The following is a 19,170-nucleotide window of genomic DNA, read 5'->3' on the forward strand; positions in this document are numbered from 1 at the left end:
ATATTTGGCCTATAGAAAGTACTCAATAAACATTTGCTAAAAATATAAAAATAAAATAAATATTTGCTAAATAAGAAGGGGAAAATGGAGAGGAGAGGAGAGAGAGGGAATGGGAGGAAAGAAAGAAACAAACTTCATTGGAAGTATCTGCCCAACCAACTGAAGTCTTCCAAACGGTTCACAGGCTGGTATGGAGTAGCCTTTCCCAGATGTGGAGTCCCTGCTTCTGAACCATATTCCCATTCTGGAGCCTCCAGGGAAGCTCTCCCAGGTGACAGGGCACCTAGACCAGGGCCTCCACTTTTTTTTTTTTGAGAAAGAGTTTTACTTTGTGCCCTGGGTAGAGTGCTGTAGCGTTACAGCTCAAAGCAATCTCCAACTCCTGGGCTTGGGTGATTCTCTTGCCTCAGCCTCCTGAGTAGCTGGGACTACAGGTGCCCACCACAACGCCCAGCTAGTTTTTTTTTTTTTTAATTTTTTTAATCAAGACAGGGTCATGCATCGCTGAGCCAAAGAGTTTGAGGTTGCTGTGAGCTTTGATACAACAGCACTCTATCGAGGGTGACAAAGTGAGACTGTCTTCAAAAAAAAAAAAAAAAAAAGACAGGGTCTCACTTTTGCTCAAGCTGGTTTCAAACTCCTGAGCTCACGCGATCCACCTGCCTTGGCCTCCCAGAGTTCTGGGATTATAGGCCTCCAAAGCTGTCATCCTCCCCCCTGGGCCCCCAGTCCTCAAGAGCTGGGCGTGGAGCTGTAGCCTGCTTTGAGTAATCAGGGAAACTATGATGCATGCAACTGCCCGGCCAGGGGAGCCGATCCCGACAGGAAGAGGGATACCCACCAGGGCTGCCCCAAACTAAAAGCATGGGTGTACGCTGCTTAGGACAGAGGCCCCCTCTTGTGAGGTCTAGCAGAGGGAAAGGAATGGAAACCCTGTGGGGGTAACTTCTCTCCCTCCCTGGCCCACCAGTCCTGCCCTCGGGGTGGGGGTGGACTAAGACACAGCTGAGTCCCTGAGGCTCCCCGACTTCAGGGCAGACAAGTTCTTGCCATGCCTTTCCTTTTAATGTCCCAAGTCTCAGGCCTAGCATACAAAATGCAAGCACAGAGATCAGGCCCCTTTGTAAAACTTTTATTTAGAAATCTTCCCAATATAGCCTTATATATATACACACATCACCACCACACAGGTTTTTTTTTTTTTTTGTTTTGTTTTTGCTAAAGAGTCACACACCCACAGTGTTGGCCTCTGGGCTGTACAAAGGTCAAGGTACCTGGAGCGGTTACTCCTCTTCTGCAGAAAAATGCAGAGACCAACGCAACTTGTCACATACAGTACAACATTGACGGAAAGTGCTGGGCCTGCCCACAGAAAATAATGAGCTATGTACATGGGCAGGGGGCAAGCCTTCGGCAGAGGCTCGGCAGAGGGTCACGTACCATTGACATCACAAGTACGGCTAGACCCACTCCCAAAAGGCTGGAACAGTCGATTATAGATTCTGTGCCCTTTGCTTTAATTTTGGAAAAGAATAAAGGTTGTACCATCTTGTCATTTAACACTAAAAATAAAATAATATGAATTTTTCTTAAAAAGTGTGATTCCTTCCAGTTGTTACATTCATCTTAGTTCTTCTCCTAAATGTTATTTTTTTTTCACCTTTGCATTTTTTCTCTTTTGTACAGATACCATTCTTGGAATGTTGCATTTCTTCATGAGGAAGGAGGAGGCAGAGGAAAGAGAAGGGCAGGGGTATGTGTAGAGCATGAAAATAAAAATTGGGGGTCTTCTTTAATGCTTACAAAGACCTAGAAGTCTTGCCCTTCCCTATTCAAGTCTGTTAGGGGTAGTTGATTACATTTTACACATTCTGCCCATGTTCCCATCTCTTCCATTCTCATTCCTGTCCCCCTTTGCTTTGGAATGAGAGAATTAATTTCTGTCTGGATGACAATCTGGAGAAATGAGGACATTTCAGATAGTTCAGGCAAAAGTAGTTTATAATCTAAATTGCCCAAATGCTGTGCAATGTAGCAGACTGGCCCACTGCCTCCGCCCTGGACTAGGACCGGAAAAACCTGCTGCAGGATTGATATTGAGGGCAACAGAGCTATTTATGTCTCAAAATAATTCTACTTTCATGAGCCCATGCAGTCCACCCCACAGCATGAGAGACAGGCCAAGCCAGGGTACTTATGTGCAGTGACACTGGGAGAGATGCCTTCTCCCAGTTATACAGCAAATCTGAAACAGCAGGGAACTAGAAATTTGAGTTTCTGACAGAACAGAATATGTGATCCACCTTATAAAGCCATCCACCCATCCACAGTGGCCACTTTTCATTCCCAAGTTGAACTGATCCAATGGGAAACAAACACAGCCTTAGATCCCAGAACAGCTGCTCCATCTTTAGACCAATAGGACTCCTCAGAGGATCTTCCAAGCATTGGGAAAGAACTCACCCTAGTGTTCACCAACACTATCTGGGGCATCGGAGATGGGATGGAGCATCAAGAGTGCCTCAGGGTTAAACATCTTGCCCCCGTGCCCAAGAATTGGCCCTGACAACTTAAAAGGAAGTAGGGGCAGAGATCATCCTCTATCTGCATATGGCTGAACTCAAGACTGCATCACCGTGAGGGGCTGCACTGAAACTCAGCTTTGAGAGCATCTTCCAGGACAGCCACTGTGCAGAGTTGCTACATGGGAGGACAGAGCCATAAGGTATCTTCCCTCTGATGTCGAAGAGGTGGGAGAGGGCTGGGATGACTTAGGGCACAATGACAGACATATAGGACTTCTGTGCAGTTTGTCTCAGGGGCTTGGAATGTAGGTCACAGGCAAGCCTCGCCTTAAGAAAACCATCGTCCCACCATCTGTATTGACACAGGAAATAAATGAGGGAGCAATGGTTCACTCTACAAAAGAATTCTTCACTTTACAAAAGGACTTGCAGTAGTTACTTCAAAAGACGAAGGATAAGCATTTGATTTACAAAACTTTCATGTACAACTTTTGGAGGGGGGCACTCCTATTGCATTAAACCGAACTCCCACGCACACCCTCGAGAACTGAAAGCTGCATAATCGAGGGGTGTTTAAGGTTCTGCTTAGTGAATGTGCCTATGTTTGGGTCTTAGCCAAGGCCTGGTCTCTGATTGGATCTCCTTTGCCCTAGAAGTGGGGCTGGACCCCGGGGTCATATTGAGACCTAAAGATTCCATCAATAACTTATGTCAAGCAAAAATCCCAAATGCAAAGAACTCACAGGACAGTTCGTACTCAATTCAGAACAGAAACCAGACCACTAGCAAACAGATGTCCTGTACCAGGGAAATCCTTGCGAGCAGCCAGGAGAATTCACAGACAGGGCTGCACACCCACAATCAGCACCAACACCCACCCACCACTATGAACAGTGATGTATATAGCAGGTGAAATGCACATGCCCAAAATAGCTCCCTCTAATGTCACTCTAATATCATTCTACCTTTCTTTGCCTTCACACAAAGCCCAACCCAGCACACTCAAGGATGCAGACTTGGTCTCCACAGCCACAGGATTAGGAAGGCAAGTCTCAGTGGGGAGAAAGCAGAGCTTTGGTCCCCAGGGCAAGAAGTAAGGGCTACTGGGTTTTCTGACCCTCTGGCCCAGCTAGTTGAGAGCAGGCTGTCCACTGACCATCTTCTTTAACCAGGCCCTGAAGAAGGCACCTCGAGGCTTGTGACTGCAGCAGCTGGCAAGCTGGATGGATCAACATGGGCCTGCATGAAGATGGGGCTCAAGAAATGGGCAGCTATTGGGTACCTATGTGTTTGGATAGAAGTGGCCAAAGAGCCACCCGAGCCAGCTTGGGAGGGACCAAAGGCAAGGCAGAGGCTGTTGGATGCCTCAAGTGAGAGCTGACAACCCCAGGTCTCAGCAAAGACTGGGCTTCCAGACTCCAGGCCAAAAGCAGTGATTCTTGAGCCTCGTAGTTGGAAAGTTTAAGGATTGGGGGAAGGGGAAGACTGTGCCGTCTTCATAAAAAGTACCTACCACTTTGCTCCATTTTTCTGTTCTCCCACTGAGATAGGAAACAAAGTCAGCCCCAAGGTCAGTAAAGGCTTCCTGAAAGTTCAGACATCAAGGAAAGTTCACCAAGTCCATAGCCCTGCTTCAGAGCTGCCCAATTCTTATCCCACCTGCCCTGCAGCCCACTATCCCAGGGACCTAACAGCACCCTCCTGGCTGATACGGGTGGCCCAGACCCATCACCGTGGGCCAGCTCCATCAGTGGCAGGCAGCATGGCCGGATGGAGGCTGCGGGCCGTGTGCTTGGGTGCCAGCTCCTCTGTGTAGCTGTCCGGGCTGGCTGCCCCATCCAGGGAGCTGCCACAGCTGGAGTTGGGGGATAGCACATCCTGTAGGAGGTCATCTGGGGGTGCACCACCCCCTCCCCCACCTCCACCCCCGCCAGCCCCAACCACAGGGTCCTTGCCAGGCTTGGCCCGCTGGGTGCCCTCTTCCTCCTGGTCATTCAGCAGCTTGGCCAGGAAGTTGATGTACTTCATGGCCAGGCGGAGGATCTCATTCTTGCTGAGCTTCTTGTCTGGGGGGTGAGTGGGGATCAGCTTACGGAGCTCAGCGAATGCCCCGTTCACATTCTGCTGCCGCCACCGTTCCCGGCTGTTGGTAAAGATACGCCGCACAACTTTGGTGTGGGGACCTAGAGGTTGGGAGAACAAGGGTCAGCAAAATGGGTTGGAGCTCCCCAAAGGAATCTCCATCCATTCGGAAATTTGGGAATCCTAGAATGCCTTCTTTACTTTTGCTTAGAAAACATCCACCCTTTAAAATCAAGTTCCTATGTTTCCTCCTGTCTGAGAACTTCCCTCAACCCATGCAGATAAGTCTAACCAAGCACCACAGTCCTACAATCCCTTGATCTCCTTCACTCTTGATTATTACTTATGGTTCTGTGATTGTCTCTAGGCTGTGAGATATTTGAGGACAGGGACCATGTGTCATTCATTCTTTTCTTCCTTAACTTATTCACTTGTGCCAAGAGGCCTATTTATAGCACTATTTAGGAAGACAGATTCTGGAGCCAGACTTTCTGAGTTCAGTTCCTGACAATTTGGCCATTCCTGACTAGGTGACTCTGAGAAAGTTATATAAATGCTCTGGAAGTGCCTTTTCGTCGAAAAAGGGCTGGGGAAACCCTTTCTGAGGAAGTGGGATTTATAAGGCAAAGGCTCAAGGTTACCAAAGAGCCAGCTGAGCACAGGAAGGGGAGAGGAAGAAGAGTATCCAAGCAGAGAGAATGGCACATGCACAGGCCTGAAGTGGAAGGTCTGGCTGGAGCACAGCCGCAAAATCAGAGTTGGCAGGGTCCAGATTCCACAGGGCTCTGCAGAAGGTCTGGGGATTTTATCCTAAGGGTGATGGAAAGCACAGAATAGGAGCTTAGTAAATGTCTGCTACTAAGGGGAATGGAGGAAAGAGCAAAGACCGAGCAAAAAGGCTCTTACTCCTAGGAGAGGAGTGAAGAGACAGCCATGCACAGCCATGGCCTGTGGCTCTAGGCAGGCTTCCAAGGGCTGCCTCATTCTCCCCATGTCTACATAGCACTGATTATAGCTTGGTCCAATAGTCATTAGCATTCCATGTATGAAAACTTACACCAGCACACATGTATCAAGCTCCTGTGATGTGCAAAGTGCTATGTTAAGTATTCGAGTGTGACTCAGGATTCCCAAAGCTAAGGGAAGATAGAGGAGGGCCCTGCCAATGCTCCTGAATGCCTTGGCTGAGAAGACATCTTCCTTCCCTAACACCAAGGTACAGAGCCAAGCTCACACTGTCCTCAGGAAGTTCTGAGCATGAAGGAATTGCCAGTCCTGGGTATCTACCTGCTCTCTTCCAGTAACACCTAGAACCAGATCTCAGAATGTAGAGTTCTGGGTGGGGGAGAGGGAAAAGGAGAAGCTAAGATCTCACCTAAATCTCACTGCTCATTTTACAGCTAAGGAGACCGAGGTTAGGATGAAGGCAGACCTTGCCTTAGTTGTCATTCTGCGACCCAGCATATCTACGCCTATACTTCCTACTTGATCATCTTTCTCTCTCCCACATGCACACACACACACACACACACACACCCCAAACGTCCCCCGCCTCTGAAGCTGTCTTTCCAATCCCAGCAGACTCCAGTTCAGCAGCCTTTTTGTCAAAGGCCAAACCCAGGCTGGGAAAAACACAGCACATCTGCTGGACAGTCTGGCCCTGCTTGACCCAGAGGAAATAATTTGCTGTTCTTGGGCCTCCAGGCCAGGGGGAGGGAGTCCCTCAGCTATGACATAGGGACCACCAGTCTCTGCATCCTGGCTAATGCTGGTGATGTTGAGGGAGCACCTAGCTGGGGAGGGGGACACTATGATTGCTGTCACAGAAAAAGAGATAGGAAACGGTGGTCAACTTATTCCAAAGCTTAAGATGAGTGCTATGAGAGTGGTAGAGTCAGCTGTGTGACCTCAAGCAAGCTGCTTAACCTTTCTGAACCTTGATTTCCTCATCCGTGAAATGCAAACAATAGTACTGACCCCTTGGGCTTGTGTGAGAAATGATAAAACTTGATCACACAAAGTCCATGGCACAAGGTAGGTGTCCAGTAAATGGTACCAATTATTGTACTCAACTGTCCCTCTATCCCTACCCTTTGAACCATTGCCAGAGGATTGTCAGCAGTGTGCTGGGTACTGGGAGTACCATCATGAAAACACAGACAAAATCTCCATGTTAAGCTGGTCTGTCTCTGGTGGAGAGGGGCTAACCACCTCTGAAAATTTTATTGTTTTATATCAACAATCTGAAAGAAAGCTATTATTCTCCCCATTTACAAATGAGGAAACCGAGGCCCAGAAAATTCAGCAACAGAAATCACATCAAGTCCTGCCTCTAGGGCGGCGCCTCTGGCTCAAGGCCCATATACTGGAGGTGGTAGGTTTAAGCCCAGCCCTGGCCAAAAAAAAAATAATAATAATGAGTCCTGCCTCTAGATCTTGCAATAGTTTCTCTTCCATCGACTTTTTTTGGTTCACTTTATACTCCAAAGTCCCGTGGACATATCCTGCACCCCGACACCCTCCCTTTCACTTACATTTTTGCCTTTTCCTCTCTGGCGCTTCCCAAAGAACTCCCCCTTTTTCAGACCTGCCTCTTTCCTGAGTCTGTCAATCCTTCCAGCATCCCCTGCCTCTCTGGCTCAGCCTTGAGTAGTTGCTCAGTAAATATTGGTAACTTTATGGATGACAGCTTCACTGCAAACACCTGCCGCCCATGCCCACCTCCTCTGCCTATTGCAGAAAATGCCTGTTCCCTGTTGAATTTTAGGGCTGGTCCCACTTCCCGTTTGGTACACCTACCTGCCTTAGACTGGAGAACCCCCATCTGATCTAGCAGCACTGTACCCCAGCACCCTTCTCTCTCAGCTCTACATACCTGTGCCCCAGGCTGGCTGAGTCTTTTGAGGTCTCTTCTGTTGTCTGGACTATAGCCCCCTCCTCTCCAGAACACCAAAGAGGGCCCAGTCCAGCTCCAGAAGCTTCAGCTCCATACACACATCCCTTTTGCCAGCTATAAACACAAATCCTAGCTAGGCTCTAAAACCTCAGGTCCCCTTCCTACAGGAGCCCCAGGCTGCCCCCAGGCAGAAGTCCCCAGGCCACCAGGGATTTCCTAGGAGTACCAGGGATTTCCTTAAAGTCCCTCAGCTCTAATGAGCCTGCTCTCCTGCCCCTGGTGGTGGGACCCATCTACTACATCGGGTTAACCCTGGGAAGAGGGTGAGGGTCCCCCAAGTCTCCACTCATCCAACCCCTCCCTGCAAGTTTAAGGCCAAAGAATATTCCAGCAACTCACAGCAGCAGGCCGAGACCCTTGTAGGGGAATCCAGAGACAGGGTGGAATATATGGTATCAGGAAGAGAACTCGGGTCTCAGCCCAAACTGCACCCCGAAAAGCAAGGAAGCCCTTCAGTATAGGGACCTGGGAGTAAACCCTTGAAAATGTGATTCCAGGCAGAAAGGGAACCCCTGAGGGTCAGTGCTTAGAGTCAGGGGGCAGCATGTACCTCTGCCCTCCCCTGGGATCCTTGCCAAAATGCAGAAATAAAACTTAAGAGTGGGCATTGGGATGGACTCTAAAGGTTTGGGCTAAGCACCACGATGGTCCCTTTCCCATGTCTCCTCTTCCTAGGACTGTGACTGTGGCCCTCCCAAACCTACCATGACTTTACCTAGTCCCTGCTCAGTTGCAGGGTGAAGGGTTTCAGCCATTTGGGGGCCCATGGTGACCTGCCCATCTTTGTGAGACACCTACAGAGTAGTCCTCAGTGCGCCCTACTGCACAGGGCTCTAACCAGCGTGAGGGGTGGATAAAAGGTGGGAGGAGGTAGACTCACCATCAGTAATCTCCATCTCATAGGGAGAGGGTCTCCTCTTCACTCTGTTGTTGTTGGTGAACATAGGAAAGGCATCAGGCTCCCCAAAGAATCCACTGGGGGGAGGGAACAGGCAGCAAGATCATATGTTGGGTGAAGAGAGAAAGAGGCTCCTTAGGGATCTTCCCTATGTATCTTGAGGCCCCCACCTCCACCCACAAGGACAACCCTGTGCTCTTCACATTTGCACTGGGGATAGATGGAGCATCACACACACACCCCTGCCACAGAAACACTCTTCTCCCCTGGAAACAAGTACACAATCCATATAGACACCTCCATTCCCAGTATGTGCCCACACACGCAGATGTGACCTTCATACCTGACATGCAACTCTATCATACTCTCCCCTCCCCCCTACACCCTCCTCCTTCATCCCAGCCACATGGGCCCATGGATGGGAAATAGGACACCCTGATTCCTCTCTGCCACTCTCCACCACCCCCACTCTGGGCTCTCTATAGCTGTTTTCCAGAGTTTCCTGCAGACCCACCCTCTCTATTCCTGCCTCATCTTCCTGTCCTCATTCCAACCCTGCAGCTCTGTCCACAATCACTGTGGCCCCAGGAGGGAAATGGATGCCCAAACAGATCAGGTGCAGAGACCACAGCTAGGGGAAGAGGGGCTGGGAGTGAAGGAACAAGTTCAGTCCTCTGGCCAGAGATCCAACAGAGATGGGGAAGGGTGCCCTCTGCCACCAACCTCTGATCCTTATCTTTTGCCTGTCCACCCAGCTGTACCTTCCAGACAAATATCACACCCCTAGCAGCAAACAACCACCTCTGTTCACAGTGGAGCACATTCAGACACAGTCTTCCTGGTACTCGTACCTGCGACTCCCTCCTATGGAGCCCCACACCAACGTCACACAGCACCCCGGGGCTTCCACTCATAACAGCCACAAGCCTGCACTCCCCTCTCCCCAATGCACCTCTCCCCTTTGCTTCCGGATACCGTGGACCCCCAGCCACACACACTCTCCCACAGAGGGCTCCTCTCTCACTGGGGGTCCAGTTTCCAGGTCCTTATGCCAGGGGTTTAAATCTACCTCCTCTCTCCCTCCTCCACCCACACAGCCCAGCAGGTAGGAGTGCAGTCGCTGGGAAGTCGTGAGGGATGACCGCCCTGCCTGCTAGCCCTCCCGCCCCGCCTGGGTCCCCTAACCTGCCAAGGGAGGCCAGCGGCTGGCTGAGGCTGTAGAGCAGCGCACGGCCTGGGGCGGCGGGGGCCGCCAGCGCGGGTGGGCTCAGCTGCACCATGAGGCTGTCGCTTGGCAGCTCCGCGGGCGCTGAGGAGGGTGCGGGAGCAGGCGCGGGCCCGGGAGGTCTGCACAGCTCGGTGGTGGGCACCCGATGGCGCGCTTCGGCCGCAGCAGCCTCGCGGCCCTTTAAGTCTCTGGCAGCGCCGCCCCCACCAGCGGGGCCGCCCCCCGGGCCGCCGCGCGCGCCCAGCTCGATGACTGGGGGCTCCGCCGGTGCCGCGCGGCTGGTCTCCTTGGTGATGCCGTTCAGCAGAACCAGGTGCGGGGGGGCCATGCGGGCCTCGGCCGCCTCCCGTCCCTCGAGCGCGGGGTCACTGCGAGCCGCCTCGTTCGGCGGCCGCTCCGTCATCCTGCGGGCAGACAGACAAGCGGTGGTCCTCTCTGACGATCGTCACCCCCCGCCCACCAACTCTGGGCGAGGTAAACGGGTGAAGGGAAGAGAACTGGCTGCGACGTGAGAAGAAGCGGACAAACTTAGCGCCACGTGGACTCACACCAGCCCTCGAGGCGGGGCGGGACGGGACTGGGGCGGAGGGGAAAGGGGGGTCTCCCGATTGGGATTAAGGAGGAAGGTGCCTGGGAGACTGAGAGCCAAAAGACAGAGATGGAGAAGGATGACAGAAACATTGGAGAAAACGGAATACAGCCTGGAAAAAAATAAAAAAGAAAGAAAAACAGGGGGAAAGAGGACAGAGGGGGAAAGAGAGGAAAGAAATGTACAAAGACAAGAGACGAAAGATCACCCCGCCCCCTTCTCAGACTGCAAGGGAAAGCGGGGGACAAATTCCAAGGCAAAGGCAGTCTTCCCCTTCTTTTGATTTCAGCAGGGAATGTGTCAGGCAAAGGCAGGGGTGCTTTTGGAACCTCCCTTCATACACACACCCCCAGCAACACCCACCCCAGGTACCACAGACACACACAACTCAGAAACCTGGGCGGGTGGAAGTCGGAATTAGGAAATGGATACAAAGATTGGGGTTTACAATGCCAGAGGTGGTGAAGAATAATCTGGAGGAACCAGCTCTCTCCACAAACATATTCACCCCTGTGAAAGGTGAGGGGTGTCTTTCTACACTGAGCAAATCCACTGTGTATTCTGTACTCGCTGGGAATCCCAGCAGCACTCTTAACTCCCATTCAGACCTGGAGAGGAGAGGTTGGCAAGGAAAATACATAATCTTGGCTATACCTCCCTGTACCCAGTTCTGTTCAGCTGGACTCCAAAGTGAGGGCAGGTGTGAAAAGGAGGCCTGGCTGAGGTGGTATGGAAGCCAGGCATTCAAAGAGTGCCCCCTGAGGCCCTTGTGGTCTGGGTTCCAGTCTAAACACAGGACAAAGTGTCTTGAAGGTCCTTCCAGCAACCACTTCCCTGCCTCCTGCCTCCATGTTCTTTGGGAAATAGGAAGAATACTATCTTTATGCGCTTAAAAGAACTGTGTAAACAGTATTACTTTTAAGTAGGAGAATGAGCCATCCAGAGGACTGCTTGGCCTAAAGTCACCCACAGCCTACAGTCTCAGAGCCAGACCAGAACTCTGATCTCACTTTGACTCTCTACCCTCCCACGAACACTACAAGATGACTGCAGCTGCTCTACTTCCCACAAGCATGTTGGGTTCTTCCACTACCTGGCTTTATCCAGATGGAGTCAAGCCCCAGAGAGAACCCAAACAGAAAAACCAGGAGAGTCTAGGTGCAGAGTTTGAGATGCTTGTGAGTTTCTCTTTTTTAATAAAAATAATAAAATCATGAAGCCAAGTGTGGTAATGCCAGAGCTTGTAGTCCTAGCTACTCTGGGCTGAGGGTGGAGGATCCCTTGATCCCAGGTGTTTGAGATGACCAGCCTGGGCAACAAAGTGAGACCACCTCTCAAAAATAAATAAAAGCAGGGCCAGGCACCTTGGCTCCTGGCATTCTGGGAGGCCCAAGAGGGTGGATCCCTTGAGCTCAGCAGTGCCAGACCAGCCTGAGCAAGAGTGAGATTTCTACTAAATAGAAAAATTAGCCAGGCATTGTGGCGGCACCTGTAGTACCAGCTACTCTGGAGGCGGAGGCAAGAGAATCACTTGAACCTAGGAGTTTGAGATGGCTGTGAGTTGCACTGAGGCCATCGCCATTCATTTTAGCCTGGGCAACAGAGTGAGACTCTGTCTCTAAATAAATAAATGAAAAAATAAAAATACGATCAATTCAACAGGCTTCATAAGTTGTTTGATATAAGGCTTCTGCTCTCAGAATTATATAACTTATTTTTTCTTGAGTCTCACTCTGTCTCACTCTGTTACCTTGGCTAGAATATACTGGCCCCATCATAGCTGACAGCAACCTCAAACTCCTGGGCTCAGGTGATCCTCCTGCCTCAGCCTATGGAGTTGCTGAGACTATAAGCATGCCATAATGCCAGGCTAATTTTTTCTATTTTTAGTAAAGACAAGAGTCTCGCTCTTATTCAGGCTGGTCTTGAATTCTGACCTCAAGCAATCCTCTAGCCTTGGTATCGCAGAACTCTAGGATAAGGGCTATAATTGAGATATTTTAAAGCATAAAATAAATACACGACCCAATTCAGCACTGAGCAGAGTCCATCTAAACCTTCATGGCAGTCACTGAGTTCCTATTCTGCCACCACAATGCTCAGAACAGGAGTCATGCTGGGAACAATCCTTCCCTCCCATAAAGAAGACTGGACCTTCTGCAACCTTCTCAGGAGCTCAGTACAATTGCTTGGACACCACCGACACTGGAACAGGAGGAGAATCTTGATTCAGACTGGGTGCCTGCTCTGGGCTCGCCAAGCCCCAGACTTGGCCGGAAAACAACAAAATTCCCAGGGACCTGGTGTACATGACCTGTAAAGCAGTGGGTCCCTAAGGCTTCATTGGAAGCGCATTGACAATTATGGTGGAAACAATAGGTCTTTATCCACAGAATGTGACTGTCAAGACACCGCAGCCACTGGAAAGGCACCAGAAGTCTATCAGCCAGGTCCTCCCGCTCTGTGCTCCATGAAATGCACCAGAAATACACCAGCCCCTGGCAAAAAACTCATGAGCCCCAAGGTACTAGCTCCCTACCTCATTGTCCCCAAACACCAGTGAGTGCCCAGTGACCTGTGCTCCAGCTTCTAACAAAGTGGCAAACAGTATGCCCTGCAATTGCACACTGAGCTCAATCAAGCTCTATAATCACACAATTATGTCCTCTGATTAATTTCTCAGCCCTGCAATAGGAGTGGGTTCCCAAGGGGCAATGGGAGTACATATTCCAGATGAATTGACCCTGGCCCCAAATGCTCTCTCCAGATACCTATAAATACCCATATCTCCAAGATTCCCTGTGAGCAATATATGAGTGCCCCCCCAGGTCCATGGTGGACCTCACGGGGGCCCTCCCCAGAACTCAGGAAAATTTGGCGGCTCTTTTGCTACTGGGATCAGATCACCCCAGCCAAGGAAGCCACCGGAGAACTCACAAGCAAGCACAGATGGTCCTCTGTGACTAAACTGCATCATTTGGCTTGGGTTAAGATTACAGAAAGGAAAGCCTGAGTGATTGTTATTTATTTATTTATTTGGGGAGGATGGAAGAGAGGGGAGGTTTTAGACTAAGTCGCACTGCACTGGAGTATTCAACCATGGCGACTCTCTCTTTGTGCAGTGGAGCCCCAGCTTGCAGCCCCTACCATTCGTCCTCATCACCAGGTGCCAGAGGGCCAGAGGGGTCCCCTTTGTGCCTGAACAAGAAAGGAGATCCTGGGAGCTCCTTCCTAGGGGGCAGACAGGGAGACTGGCTCCAAATCCCCGGCACAGGGCACAGAGAATTTTAGTGAAAACAGTCATCGCCGTAGACCCGGCCTTGGGTCCCTCCTACTGCACCCACACTCTCAGGACAACGTGGGGTAGCCCTAAGCTACCACCAGAACCAAAACATCCTGGAACTGCACCCCTACCCCTGCAGCTACCAGAGTGCAAGTTCGTTCCAGTGCGGCCCCGCCCTAGGCCTCAGGCTCCAGGTCCGTACCCACCGATCGCGACTGCGCTAGCCGGGAAGGCTGCAGCCTTTTTCCTGCTCTAGCTCCTGGCACCGCCTGCATCATTCGGATATAGCCGCCCCAGAGTTACTGGCCTTATGAAACGTCCAAAGAACCCAGACTGATGGGAGCGGCCCGGAAGATTAATCCAACCAGCTGGTTTTACCCAGGGCAGAAAAAGGAAAGAGCCCTGCTGGAGGCCACAGAGAAAGCTAGCGGCACTCGCATACCGGATTCCCAGCCCTGGGCTGCTCCTCCCCTCCCCCAATCTGAGACTGGGCTGTCCCGGTCCTAAGCCTCCCCAAACCCCGGCCTGGAACCCAGGGCCTTTTTGGACACTATTTCCTCCCACACCATTTCCCCCACCTCCAAAAACTCACCTGGAGCATATTTAGAGATACCAGCCCCTCTGAATAGGATCTCCACTCCTCCGCCTGAGAAAGGCGGAGCCCGACGTCGAGGTGTGGACTGGGGTCTTTGCTTTCCCCCTCTCTCGCTGAGAGGCCAGCAGTTAGGCTGCGGCGTGGTCCTCCGCGGTCTGCCGCGCCCAAAGCGAGTTTCCAGGAAAGATGGGGGGTGGAGAAAAAGAGGGAGGGTAAGAGGGAGGGAGAGAGAGAAATGAGGGTCAGTGGCTGGAAGTTACCTCATGTCCCCAGCTAAACAGCCCGGGGAATCGCCAGCAGCTTTCCGCCCCCAGCGTGCAGGTGTTTGGAGCCTGCCCCCCCAACCCCCAGTAAAAAAGAACCCTACACCTGACCAATCAGGAATAACTATTTAGCCCAACAACAACCACCCCTCCCGGCAGGCTGCCCGGAACATTTTCAAACCCTCCGAGTGGGATCGATCTGGTTCGGTGTGGCCGAGTTTGTTTTCTAAGCACCGACGCGTCTACGCGGATGGTGACCTGGGCCAAGCCAGTGCTGCTGCCACACCGCGAAGGAGTAGTGCCGGGCTTGACGAGGATGGGTGACAGGTTGTGTCTAAAAAGACGACCCTGGTCGGTGGGGCAGAACTTTGGGAGACTCCTGGTCTCTCCATGACCCCCACCCACCTCCAGCCCAAAGTGAAACCAGAACCCAATTCCAAGGACTGTACTTTCCTACAGGAATGGAGCCAGGAAAGGAATGGGGGTGGGTGGAGTATAGATACATGATCTATGCAGGTTCCTTTCCTCTTAAGAAAAAGAAAGGCAGAAAGGGAAAGAGAGAGAAAAGAAAACAGAGAAAGAGGGGAGAAAACCCTCACCACTCCTACAAAACAATTTTCGATTTTTTCAGGGGGTTAGACAAGCAGAGTAGGGGTGACTTCTAATATTTCGTTACAGCAATAAACAAGGCATAAGGAAGAGAAGCTAAAAACAAACCCGATTAACTGCTTCCAAGGGTGTAGCCGATTTAGTTTGTTTTTATTTTTTCCTCAGTGGGTTTTGTTTAATTTGTTTTGCCTAAATAGTAGTTTATGATCACACATAGAAGTCTTGGATTAATTGAGAAGGCCTCCTTCTACTTGCTGTAGCTTTGGTGGGAATATAGGAATAATTCTTCCCTGGGTTGCAAAACAATACAGATTTTCTTTCTCCTCCTCTAATCCCAAGGAAGGGGGAGAGAAAAGGAGGAGAATCCACCATTCCCGGTGTTAGTTCAGGGGACTAATGTTTGCTTTATGACGGAATCTGCAAGTCTGTCCTTCCTCTCTATTTTCTCTCCCTACCCCAAACTCAGCATTTTAGAAAACAAGGAGTGGGTAGCGGTGCTTTGTTCTCTCTCCCAAGAAGCTAAAAGGGACAATATTCTGTCCTTTAATTAAAATAGGAATTTAATGATGACGACTGTGATGGTATTAACAATCACAATAACTGGCAAAACAAAACCCTTTCATCCCAAGAAAGGACTGCACTAACGTCCCTCCACAGACCCCAGATTTCTCCGTGGTTACGGTTATAATGGGTACAGAAAGGACCCACGCGGAATGTCGCTCACCCAAAAAGGGAATAGGAAAATGTTTCCAGGAGGGGATCCCGAGTGTTCCCGCCCAAGGCGCTAGGCCTGGAGAATGTGCCATTGTCCTTTCTGGGCCTCTCCCCTAGACCCTGACAGCCGCACCCACGAAACTGACCAGAAACGGACGACGAAGCCCAAGTGTGCTGGGAACAGAAGCCGGCAACTACCCGCTTGAAGGCGCGGGCCTCGGCAAGTGGCTGCTCAGCTTCGAGCCTGGAAGAGCCTCCCACTCACCAAGGAACCCCTTAAACACCAAGGCACAAACTGGCCTTCGGACAAAGCTGCCTCTGGCTGGGCTCTGTCAGGCCGTCCAAGCCAACATTGGCTCCCGAATACACCATAATTTGGAATAAAATGTGAAATCCCACTCCCCACTGCCCGTGCCACCGCCCCCACCCGCGCTGGATCTCCCGCTCGCCCTACCCCCACTCCCGCCCCCAGCGATTTGTAAATGCACTTCTAAAGGACACGGGCACACAACTTAGCGGGGACAGATCCACACAAGGCCAGACCTGTAGACGGGAAGCAAATAAACACAACACTGCCCCACAAGCCAACATGGTCAGACCCGCACACTGTCCAAAATGACACAACAAAGTCAGTCAAATTCACTCACTCACGGACACACAACCCAACATAGTCAGGATCACTCACGCCCGACTTAACAACGAAAACAGCCAAACACAATCGCAAAGCCCACACAACCCAATACACGGTATAAGAGCCAACCAGTATGACCCTACACAACGAAGACAACGCAGAAGGGCCTCCAACGCACACTCAGACTGCGCAGACACCACGCACAACGCACGGCCAAGAACACCTCGCTCGGAAACAGTCCAGGCTGCCCACAGCTCACACAGACGCACTCTCACAATCTCACCGCATGCACACAACCACGAAGAAGAAATGAGAACCAACCACCGCCTCGCGCATTTCTGTATATTGCGTAAGGAAAAAGGGGAAGGAAGAGAGTCTCCAAGGCGGGAGGGGCGGCGGCAGCGAGGGCAGGGGCGTCCGTGGAAAATGCTCCCCCATCGAAAGAAACCGTAGGAAAAGGAGAGAAGACCTCTTTTGCAGGCGTGAGGGCAAAGAGGGAGGAAATTGACGCTGAATTCAGTCGGAGGCTGCAGGGGGCTCTTCCTCTAGCACCGGTCAGAAAGCTCGCGTTTTTCCGCTACCGGGGAACGCGCGTGGCCATTTTGCGGCCAGGTCTGCAGCCGCGGAGGCCCGCCCCTCCCTCCGCCCCCGCTCCGCTCCCCTCCTGGGGCGCGCCGCACCCGACTCCTCCGCCGACGCGCTCTAATCCCGCTCACGTTCAGGCCTTGTTAGCATGGGCCGAGGCTCGCCGGGGCCGTGTGCGCCGCGGAGATAAGGCGCTGTCGCGGGTCCGCCCGCCCCAGATAAGCGCCTGGGCCATTATGGGCCAAATGATTCATTTTAATTTGGCAATTTTACCGGAGGGAGTGGAGACTGGTTGCGTGGGGCGGGAATCGGCCCCGGAATGCGCCATGGAGAGAGACGGGCGCGCTGTCTAGGACCCGGGGGATCCAGCCCCATCTCTCACCCACAGGCCTCTCAGAAACCCCCAGCTCCCCACAACTCCAGTCCCTTGGCCTTCCACATACCTTTCTTCTGTGAGTCTCACGGCTACACCCTATCCCTGCCCTGAAGCCGACCGCGATACTAAAGCCATCATCTCCCAACCCTTCTTTCTTCATTGGTTCTTTCTCCAGTGTCCTAGACATCCAAATTTCATTGGGCGGTTCCCCTTATCCCAGAAAGCGCCCCAGCTCCTCCCTGACCCTCTAGAATAGAACCGATGGGTCAAACCCAAGAGGATCTATGGAGGCGGGCGGCTTCTGATGTGTCAAGAGATTAAAATGTCCGTTTTGTGGGGTTTCTGGCTCAGCCCAGAACACAAGAACTCTGCTCCACACACAACAGCTATTAAAAACATTTTTTCCCGCCATACAAACATGGAACCTTTATTTTTAACGTGATTTCTGTACATCGGGAGTATGAGAGTAATACTTTTACAAATGAAACTGATTTACTAGAAGAAAAAAATATTTTAGTCTTGCTACTGAAGCATCATTCTAGGCACTCTACAGATACTAACTCTTCATAAACAGTCTTGAGAAGTTGGTGAAATTATCCTCAATTTACTGAGACACAGGAAGTAAACGTAGCTTCCCAATGTTACATATCTAGTGAGTGGTGAAGGCTGAGTTTGAAGGAAATTTAGCACCAAAGACTTCCCTGGAGCTCAGCTGGTGAAGAGGAGAAACCAGAACCCAGGCTGGCAAGAGGGAGCTGAACTCAACTCATGGCAGGGACCAAGATCCATTCAGTGCGTCTTGTTGACTGGGGTCCAGCCCATGGAGGGTATCTGGGTTCATTCTTTCACTGGGTGAAAAAATCACAGGCTCAAATTTTACTGGCTTAGCTCTGAATCTCAGTTTCTTAATCTGTGAAATGGGGAAATAATACCTAACAGAGTCATGAGAATTAAATTAAATGACCTTTAAAAGGTGGCAGTGAGGAGATTATGTATGGAACTTCACCCAGCCCATTGGCTGAGACAACATCAAATGCACTTTCATGAGCATTCCGGTTGTCATCATAAGAAGGAAATTAAGGCACAGAGAAAAATGATTTGGCCAAAACTTACAGTGCCCCTGAAGAAAAACCAAGATCCAAACTCTGGTGTCCAATTCCCAGCCCACAACCCTACCTATCATGCCACACTGCTTTGTCCTTCTGGTATTTCTAGGTTTGAGCTCCTTTTGGAGCCTAAGAACTTGGGGAAAGCTTCGAGTTTGTTCAGAGACTGAATCCCAGTCAAGGACTGAGCCCAGAGTGTGGCCTCAGCCTGGGTTCTGGCTCCTCTTTGGTCATCAGGACAACTGAGAAGATACAGTTAATTCAGTGCTGCCTTTGGCCTCTGTTCCTCTCCATGCTGATAGAAGCCAGGCTTCCATGTGGATACAGGTGACTTTCACAGAGTCCCATGGAAGAAGGGCCACTCATGTCCTTATGAAAAGAATCTAATTCTCTCTTGCCATAAGGCCTCATCTTTGATTAGTGGCATCACTTAAAGAAAGACTGGAGTCATGTAATTCTGAGTTTGAAACCTAGCTCTACCACTCTTAGACTATAGGACACTTGGACAAGTCACTTCATGTCTCTGACTACCTGGAAAAAGAGTCTTGCCATTTCCACATAGGACATCCCAGTTGGAGGCTGCTTCCCTGAGAAAATGAGGCCTGGACTAAGATCTAAGAGTGGAGTTTGGGGACAAAGAGAAAAGTGAGCCCCATAGACTCATGAAAGAATAGAAGATAGTCCAGTATTGGTGGTGCAAGCTTGTAGATAACTTAAAGGATTTGTTGGA

General features: G+C 50.9%; 1 protein-coding gene across 9 annotated transcripts; it reads right to left on the bottom strand.

Annotated features, from left to right (window-relative positions):
- Window positions 1-1,122: 1,122 nt before the first annotated feature.
- Window positions 1,123-17,520, bottom strand: TAL1 (TAL bHLH transcription factor 1, erythroid differentiation factor). Of its 9 annotated transcripts, none has more exons than XR_008376977.1 (5): window positions 14,154-15,870; window positions 9,647-10,093; window positions 8,444-8,538; window positions 4,039-4,708; window positions 1,123-3,744 (listed from the first exon to the last, which is right to left on the bottom strand). XR_008376977.1 is itself a non-coding variant. In XM_053576937.1 (5 exons), exons 3-5 carry the CDS (start codon window positions 10,090-10,092, stop codon window positions 4,254-4,256), a joined length of 996 nt encoding a protein of 331 aa, XP_053432912.1. In that variant the 5' UTR covers window position 10,093; window positions 14,154-14,311; window positions 17,402-17,520; the 3' UTR covers window positions 1,123-4,253. The 9 variants fall into 9 exon arrangements, 8 of the variants coding, with proteins under 8 accessions (XP_053432912.1, XP_053432911.1, XP_053432913.1 ...); XM_053576937.1 differs by adding an exon at window positions 17,402-17,520 and having other exon boundaries at window positions 1,123-4,708; window positions 14,154-14,311; XM_053576936.1 differs by adding an exon at window positions 16,843-17,007 and having other exon boundaries at window positions 1,123-4,708; window positions 14,154-14,311.
- Between the last annotated feature and the right edge of the window lie 1,650 nt (window positions 17,521-19,170).

This window comes from Nycticebus coucang, chromosome 22 (assembly GCF_027406575.1).
Source record: "Nycticebus coucang isolate mNycCou1 chromosome 22, mNycCou1.pri, whole genome shotgun sequence".
Taxonomy (NCBI): Eukaryota; Metazoa; Chordata; class Mammalia; order Primates; family Lorisidae; genus Nycticebus; species Nycticebus coucang.